This window comes from Pelmatolapia mariae, linkage group LG7, assembly GCF_036321145.2.
Source record: "Pelmatolapia mariae isolate MD_Pm_ZW linkage group LG7, Pm_UMD_F_2, whole genome shotgun sequence".
Lineage (NCBI taxonomy): Eukaryota > Metazoa > Chordata > Actinopteri > Cichliformes > Cichlidae > Pelmatolapia > Pelmatolapia mariae.
Window position 1 is genome coordinate 46,460,128 of NC_086233.1, and position 9,273 is coordinate 46,469,400.

At 39.7% G+C, this 9,273-nt stretch overlaps 1 protein-coding gene and 1 non-coding gene across 7 annotated transcripts in view; both read right to left on the minus strand.

Annotated features, from left to right (window-relative positions):
- The window catches only part of srpk2 (SRSF protein kinase 2), a 70,352-nt gene extending 62,816 nt beyond the window's left edge, over window positions 1-7,536 (minus strand). For 3 of the 6 annotated variants that reach the window (XM_063479295.1, XM_063479296.1, XM_063479292.1), the window contains exons 1-2: window positions 7,461-7,536; window positions 7,184-7,250 (exon numbers count right to left, since the gene is read on the minus strand). In XM_063479295.1, the coding sequence (XP_063335365.1) occupies window positions 7,184-7,250; window positions 7,461-7,476 (83 nt within the window). In that variant the 5' untranslated portion in view covers window positions 7,477-7,536. The remainder of the gene's footprint in view (window positions 1-7,183; window positions 7,251-7,460) is intronic. The other 3 variants (XM_063479297.1, XM_063479293.1, XM_063479298.1) reach the window with 2 other exon arrangements.
- A 1,352-nt stretch (window positions 7,537-8,888) lies between these two features.
- Window positions 8,889-8,962, minus strand: trnat-agu (transfer RNA threonine (anticodon AGU)). Its single transcript has one exon. It is a non-coding gene; the product is annotated as a tRNA-Thr (tRNA).
- Between the last annotated feature and the right edge of the window lie 311 nt (window positions 8,963-9,273).

The window sequence follows — 9,273 nt, forward strand, 5'->3', positions numbered from 1 at the left end:
TTTTACATTTGTGATGAGGATCCTTCCTGCTCTAAAGGAACACAACCAGAGTGCAACCAGCTGAGTTGTGCTCAATGGCAAAGATTAATTCAGACTGATAGCAACACATTGACAGTCTGGCTGCATTTATAAATTAGAAGGCAGTTATTTGCAAACCTTTAACTAACTCTCTGAGAGTGATTGCAGTGCACATCAGACTGTAACTGTTGCAAAAAGGTTGCCTTATATCAGGCAACCTGCGCAATCCCCTTGCAATCAAGAGTAGTTATGAATGTGCAAACACCCTCAAATTCTAGGCAACCATTTAATCACCGCAAGCTGCAATCGGTCACAGAACGGGAAAAAATTCTATACAATCACCAGGCAGCCACCGACGTTTGTTGATGCAAGGAGGTTGCTTGTCTGTTTTTACTTTTGTGACTGAGCCATTACTTTGACTGAATTAGGAGGCAGTTTGTCAAGCTAAGTATGTCCAGTGTTGGATGTTTTTTTCCGGCTGAGCAGATTTAATTTCATTTTTTTCGTCTAACCTTATCACAGGATGGAGGAGCATGTTCATAGTATACCCTTAGCACACATTTATTTAATAAAAGATCAACATTTGGTGTCCATCTATCAATACAATACTGCAACACAAAATATTATCCTGTACTATGCACTTGTATTTGTTTCCCCCACTCCTAGTTATAATGGCTTTATAACGACAACAATGGGTTTATACTTTAAGAAACTGTGAATTGATTAGACATATATTACAAGCACTTGACAGATTAATCAATAGTAAGAGTAACAGATCTGCTATAAGAACTTTTTTCTTTTTTAAAGTTATACTACTCCACAATCTGGTAATCTAGACCCTACACAAAGAAGTCCTGCATCTTTGTTCTCTGACTTGGGCCTGATTTGGGTGAGAAAAAGTTAAATTAGTGAAAAAAATGAATACAAGCAAACTTTCAAGACTCCACTATCCATCTTTCTCACACACAGAAAACCAGTAGTCCAATCAGTCAGGCTAAAAAAAAGGAAAAACTGTTGATAAAAGAAAACAGTAAGATCAGGTTACTCTGTTCATTTGATAACCTGAACCTCAAAGGGCCACAAAAGCAAAATCCAGATGATAAAAACTTGAACTTAGTGTGAACTTTCTTTAGTCTGCAACCAATATGAAAGTACATCCACCTACAGACGTCTCACATTTTCACACACACATCCACACACACACGTGTAGTCAATACTGTGTTGCGTTAATGGATAAATCCAATAAATAATAGCACTGTGTTCGCATTGGCCAGGCAGGGCTGGTACATGACATGTGGTCAGCACATTGAACAGAAGTGATAAAAGCTTGGAAAAGGCTTTGAAGGCCAGAGTTGTAGCTGCAAGGCCAATACATCAGTTTCTTTGCTCCACAAATACGCTGCGCCAAGCAATTCACTCAAACATGTGACTGAGCCAGTTCTTGTGTTGATGGTCTTTAAACATCAAAGCAACACTGAGCATGTGGTTTCTCACACATCATGGTTCTGTGTGAAAAAAAATATGCACATGTTTTTTTCTGAGTCAATGAGAAGACAAAAGTCTCAAATGTATTGCTGAATTGCAACATTCCTCCTGTCAGTATCTGATCAACAGTGAAAGACAAACAGTGAGATGGACATCGTCCATTAAAAGACCATAATGAAGTGCAGTAAATAGTCTTTAAACAGATAGTTTATACTGCCTTAAAGTTAAATGCATGTATTTTCCTTCTGCTGTTTATTTTTTTCACATAAATAAGACTTCCACTGTAAGGTTACACTTAACATAGTAACATAACATGCTAATGCAGCACAAACAAATTGACATGTATTGGTAATCCTGACCTAGTTCACCTAGTTGAGACTGATAGCAAACGAGAGTTGCACCAACGACAACATACAGCTGAAGCTAAGATCTGTCTCATTAGTTTTGCAGGTATTTGATCACAAACATCTTTAAGACCAACATTAATTTATTTAAGAGGACTGACAATGATTCTACTACTTATTTCAGTCTGGATACTATAAGGCTAAGATACAGAAAGGGTCGACTTTGCATCTGATTTGCCAGTGATCATGACTGCCAAAAATAATAAATAAATAAAGACGGCTAACTCATACTGCCCCACAGACTGTCATAGTAAAGAAAAGGTTAAGCCTTGCCTTATAACTGATAACTGATCTGTGGAAAGTGCAAAAAACACTCCTGTGCATCAAGTGAAACACGCAAAGAAAATACATGAATACATCTCATAATAAAGGCTGTAAAACGTTGCAGTGCAGCCGTTAAGGGACCCTACAAATACTTATGTCAATAATAATAAATAATAATAATTAACACTCTTTTGATTATAAGTATATTTGTCCCTTTTTACTCTTTTTACCACCAGAGAGGGAGACACACGGCCCCTCATCTCACTAGCAGCTGAAGAAGTTGGCGTTAACAACACTAATAGCAGTGACCCTGTAGCCACACCAGCTGTCTGTTACCATTAAGGTAGCAGCTAGCAGCTATGGCTAATAATAAAATGATAAAGTTAATGTGGGAGATAAGCAGTAAATGTTATCAGTCTTGCTCATTCGCAATGTTAATAGGCAGTGTTAAACGGACAGAGAGACAGACAACTTAACAGGATAACCCAGTCATCTATTTCTTGAAAGTGTCATGTTTCTCTTAAAGACACAGACTGATACAGAGAAAACCCCACCAGCAGCTAGACGGAAACAGTAGTAGTCTATCCAAGCTGCCATAGGCTGAGAAGCGGAGTACACCCTGGACAGGTCACCCCTCTGTCACATCAATAAGATAGAGAGTTAGACGAGGATTCACACTCATATTCACACCTGTTGGCAATTAAGAATCACCAATTAACCTAACCCCACTAACTCTATGTCTTTGGACTGTGAGAGGAAGCCAGAGTATCCGGGGAGAACATGCAAGCTCCACGCAGAAAGGCCAGATGGCAGATTTAAACAGCAGGGCCTTCTTGCTGTAAGGTAAGAATAAGAATAAGAACAACTTTATTTATCCCGAGGGAAATTCTTTTGTCATGTACATGCTCAAAGCAGCAGGAGAGACAGAGGAACAGATAAATAAGATATACAATATATACAATAAGAATAGTAGTGTACAGTAATATACAGTAGGATAGTGCAAGACATAGTATCGGATAACTCTAACGAAGTAATATACATAGGTAACAGTGTTAAATACCATGCTGCCCTGATTGTGGATCACTGTACTGAATACTTGGTCTCAGTTTCAAATTTGGTACAACCATAAACACCTCGTAACCTCACAGCTGGGTCCTTTTTATACAAACCTTCCTGTCCTTGCTTATGTTTCCACTTGAATTAGTTCAAACAAAGGACGCTGTATCTGCTTAAATTTCAAAGCCATCAAAGTCAAGTGACAACGCACTGCTTACATAAAAGTAGAACAAATGAAATTATACTATTTATCTACATTATTAAGGTTCAAAATAAAAGGTGTGTTTGTGAGTGTATGTGAGTTGTTTTGGTTTCTAAACAGAAAAGCCCATCTCAAACGGCAGAAGGCAGAAGATGGGAATGGATGTGGATAAAAGTCCATGAAAACACCATTTAAACAGGAGTGTAAATCTACCAAAGAGAAACCGAGAGAGAGACTGTGATTGTGCTTGAGAGTCTGTGTATGAGCTTACTTTGATTCAACTGTGACCCTGACCTGAATAAGCATCTCATTACAGCGATGGATAAATGGTTGTATGAATAAATGGATGGATGCATGTGTGACCTATTTTTTAAAAAAAAAAAACACCACGTGAGAGAGAGAGCACAAGATCAAGAGACACAGACAGTGAGATAAAGACATAACTGCTTCTGATAGACGTCAGGGATCAAACAGTTTACATTTATATATTTTAATTTCACTCTGACACTTTGTTTGCTGACTCACTTTAATACCTTCTAATATTTCCTTGTTTTATTTCGCTTTCAAATATTTTCCTTTAGCAAAATCTGTTCTCGTTTTATTAATATTTATGGTAATCTTGCTCTTTTTATTAACATTTGTACTTAATCAGCTCATTTTTTATTTTATTTTACTTTTTTTTAACAGAGCTCCTTCTTTCGTTTAGTTTTTATCTACTAAAACAATTTAGCTCTTATTTAAGAGACAGAAGCTTCTCAGTCAAGATAGGAAATTGCTCATCTACCTTTGCTCCAGTACCCTATTGCATCCACACAGGCTCCACCATGGGACCTCTCTTATTTACACATGCTTTCCCTCGGCTCGATTTTTAAAAAATATAAGACTGCATCTTGCTGTTATGCAGATGACACACAACCTTACCTACTCGTTTCACAGAGAATGTAATGTTGGTTGAAGAACCTGTTCAGCTGTGTGGAGAACGTCAGATGCTAGATGCCAATGAATATCATTCAGATGAATGATAAGAAAAGTGAAGTGATCATCTTTGGACCAGCTTAGTTTCCAGTATCAGCTCTACTCTTGGTCTTCTGTGTGCTAATTTTCAAAATCCGCTTACAGATCTACGTGTTTTTATTGACAGTTTATTGAATTTTAATAAACAAGAGAAAAAAGGTTGTGAAAGGCAGCTTTTACCATCTTAGATATATTGCAAAAGTAAAGTCATTGTTATCCCCAGTAGACCTCAGCACAATAATCCATGCATTTATTATTTCTCGACTGGACAACTATAACGCAGAACATCTGTTCTGGCTCTCTGATTACTAGTGAAAAAAGGAGGTGTTTCTACATTTTTACTCTTTGTTTTTTAAGCCATTAATGGGTTAGCCCCACATTACATTTCTGATCTGCTTATAACACATTCTGCCTCCAGACTTTGGAATAATATCCCATTTCAAATCATATATATATTAATCTGAATTTAAAGACTCATGTTTTTTTAATCCTTGCTTTTAGTTCGTTCAAAGGGTTTTTTTTTAAATGGTGTTTAAAGTCCATGTTTATTTTATTCCTATGTTTATCCTTGCCATGTAATTCCCAGTGTTTATTTCCCTATTGACTCTTTGTTCCTCTAATATATTCCTGTGTAGTGCAATCTGATATCAAATGCAAAGCACTTTGTGTCATTTCCTGTTATGTATGTTTATATATTATTCTTATTTAGGCTGTTTTGCGCATACATTTTTTCTTCTTTTTTTGCTGTTGTACTAAAGGAATATGCTGCCCTACACCATCATCAAGCTGCAGTGTATACTGTCAAAACTGTTCTATATTTTATAAAGCTTGTTATCAATCATTCACCCTGAGAGAATATAAACTGTGGAACTGATGACCTGTATGATAAACTACATCAGTGAAAATAATTTCCCCATGTCAGCTTTTTTTTTAATCAGAAATGATCAGAAATGCAAAAACGTACTGTAAGCATGTAAAAATACATGCTTTTCACACTTTTACAACTGAAGTTTAATAAAGAATCACTGCCAGTAAATTAGTCAATAATAGCATGCCATATTCAGGAACTGGCACCTGCGTAATCTGATATGTAACCATAAACTGAAGCACAGATGTGCCAAAACATGTTTGAGGCACACTTAACACTTCACATAGTGTGGTCAAAAATTAACCACATTTAATCAAGCGTCAGGGTTTCTTGATCGCCAAGTATTGAAAGTATTACATAACTGCAGCATCTCTAAAGGGATATTCTACAGGTCAGAGTGCAAAGGAACTCAGCTGAATTCTTTTTTTTTTTTTAAATAAATAGTTTGTTTATATATTGTGTTTCTTCCAGATATCAATGCCATAAAAGTGTAGTTCATTTAGAAATTCATTTAGAAACATAAAAGTAATTCATTTAGAAATTGATATCACATAATGACGGTATTTTTGAGGGGAATGCATTACATTAAAAAAACTGCTGTCACATCTGTTAGTGAGTTGATAATAGCCAAATATTTTTTAATAACTGATGCATTGTCTGAGCAGTTTATTGAGCAAATATTTTGTTGTTGTAGTATCTCAAATGTTGTAATATACTGTTTTTATGTTTTTATATTTGGGGGGGATCTACTGAATTTTGAGGAATATTATTGTTGATTAGCCTCCAAAGAAAAATGATACCTAAAATGCTAGCTACACAGTGGAGGGGTTCTTATGGGGGGGGGTTGTTGTTGTTGTTGTTGTTAGGTCCTTTCACCATTAGCCACTACATTGCGTTTCCCAACATTTAAATGGCTAAAGGTGAGCCAGCATCCATTACAGGACACCTGTAGGGCTACCGCATGAGTCATGTTTTATTTACAAGATAATTGTGGAGTCAGTTCTCTATTTTTTTTTTTTTTTTGGAACATCTGCCTTTATAAACGTCTATTTTTGCGCACATCTGGTTTCACTATGACTGTCCAGGTGTTTGGGACATTCCAGCACATTCCAGCCACCAGCAGCCACCCTGGGGTGTCTGCACCGTTGGTATCACCTAATTGATGCCTTCTTCGGCTGCTGGTGACGTCGCTCCAATAGCATCACGCCATGAAGAAAGCCCCCCACTCTCTCCACTCCAATTCACATGCACTTTACGCAGCCACTGCGCTGCTGGCACGCCAGCCTCGGCTGCAACTACTCACGCCGGCAAAATCACGCCGAACTGCGCGTGCACCCATACTGTAAAGCTGCCTGGCAAAACCAGGAAACAATGCACCGGGAGAGCCAAGAAAAGTTACATAACACCATGCCAGAGACTCCCCACACGGGTTAGGCGATGTAAGTGGGCGTTTACTCCGTGCCAGTCTGGTGCTGCCATCGCTAAAAATAAAACAGAAATGAGCCGTGACATCTGTCAATCCTCGCTTTGAAACCCTAGTTTAAAAAAAATCTACCAAGAAACCATCTGTGCTGGAAGCTCAGGCATGCAAAATAAACTACACGAGTATGTGCAGGCTGTAAGCGGTGCAGGACCCAGTCGTTTTGGGGAATCAGGTGGAGACCCGGGGACCGCACCGTCCACATCTAATGTAAATGGTAACTCGAAACACTCCACGGGAACCCGCCTGTGGATGAAAATACCAGCCCGTGCCATATGTCCACGGTCATACCGCCGACGCACCGGCAGCAGCGCTTGTGTCACACAGAGAGGGACCCGCTGTCAGTAAACAAACACTTCACGTCCACACTTTCCCGCTGCCGCCCCGCTTACCTGCGATGGTGACCCGCTTTATCCTTCTTCCCCTTCGGCCTCCTCTTTCTAGCCTGGATGGCCATCACTGCCGGTCCGAGGTTACGTTCATTCACAGACACAGACGAGTCCGGGGAAGGGTGTAGGAGGAAGGGTGGCGGTGGGGGAGAGAGAACAAGCACAGATCATCAACGAGGCTGGATGGCGTTTAGCATACCCTCACGGGCTGCGTACACCCATAACTTCCGCCAACAGGAGCGGGTTAGCGTAGCTAAGTTGGAGGATGAGTTATACGCACCTTTCCTGGAGCTCATGTTTCCTCCTCTTCCCTCAGCAGGAGCGGGCAGCACGGCGGCAGCAGAAGCAGCCAGGTCCCCCTGCGTGTCTCTGAATCACTCTCTCACTCACACTAACCCCTCTGCCTGTGGATGACACGCACGCCCTCTGTCGTTTCAAACAAGGGTTGCAAGCAGACCTACGCGGACCAACGACATACAAAATACTCTGGGTGTAACAGCATCTTATTTTGGAGTTGGTTTTTTTCTGGATCTCAGGAACAGAAAAATAAACAAATAAATAAATAAATGAATGCAGTTTAAAAGGGAAAATATATTTATTAGAACCGTATAAGCTTTTGTGTAATACACACTGGTAGTGATGGTGTTCATTCAGGGAATAATGTAAAATGATTGGAATGAGGAGATGAACCGAGCTGCTGGTAGTTCATAAAAATACAGCATATAAGCAGACATCTCATTTGAAAAAAAAAACCCTTCATAATGTACTTGCTATGCTATTGTGTGTTCACATGCTAGTACGAGGTGTCGGCTGCATTTGTGTATAATTGTTGTTACAGTCTATGTTCTCCTCTTGGCCAGATCACTCTTTGAAGAAGAGATTGTTTCTTTTATTAACCAAGGATTTAAATCCTTGGTTAAAAAAGGACGGATTCCAACCCACTTTAATGGATCCCAACCCAGGTAAAGTGGGTTGTAATCCATGTTAATCCATGATGCGACTGGTGACGGTGGACACCATGAACTCACTGTCATGTTCAGGAAATCAGTTTGAGATTATTTCAGCCAGGTCCATCTCTTTATGAGGGATCAGGTCGGGAACAATATTCAAGTATGCTCATATTAAAGTAAAGCATGGTTGGTACTAAGTGGCCCAAAGTGTTCTAGGAAAATATCCCCTACTGTTACACCATCACCATCACCCTGAGCCATAACATTTTGTCAGTCTTCTGTCTCTCAATCACAGTGAGCTTATGGGAATTTTAGCCTCAGTTTCCTACACTCCGCTGACAGGAGTGGCACCGGTAGTGATCTTCAGCTGGTGTAGCTCATCTGCTTCAAGGTTCAACATGTTGTGTGTTCAGAGATACTCTTCTGCATGTCTTGGTTGTAGTGAGTAGTAATTTAAATTACTCTTGCCTACCTATCAGCTCAAAGCAGTTTGGCCATTCTCCTTTGACCTCTGACATCACTGGTCACTGGATATTTCTTCTTTTTATGGACCATTCTCCGTAAACCCTACAGATGATTTGTGGGAATGTTAATATTTTCCAAAATCAGCTATGATCACATGATTTGGTATTCTGGTGAATTAAACTGTTTCATAAGCTCTCCACGTTCCCTGACATCAGCCCTCTGCGTTTGTTAACAAAGCGGTGCTTTAATGACACTACTGCAGCAACATGAAGCTTTCTCCTGGCGCGCCGAAAAGGCACCGCTGGGATTCGAACCCAGGATCTCCTGTTTACTAGACAGGCGCTTTAACCAACTAAGCCACGGCGCCGCTGTGCCAAATCTTGCGTAGCCGCAATGGCGCAACGATCTATGTAGGCAATATTGCCGGAAAAAAATAGAGTTCAACTTAAAACTGGCTGTGCCATAAAATAATACAAAGCCAGAGATGCTGTAAAAAACACAGCGGTTATAACTAAAATGCATTTAAGAGCCGTTAAATTTACATTTTACACATTAGTGCAGGACTCAGTGCTAAAGGCGTACTAAGCATACAGTGGACCACCTTTACAGGCTACACAACAAACCGAAGGACAAACTAGCCACTTCAAGCCACACCATGCACCATACAGTGATACACTC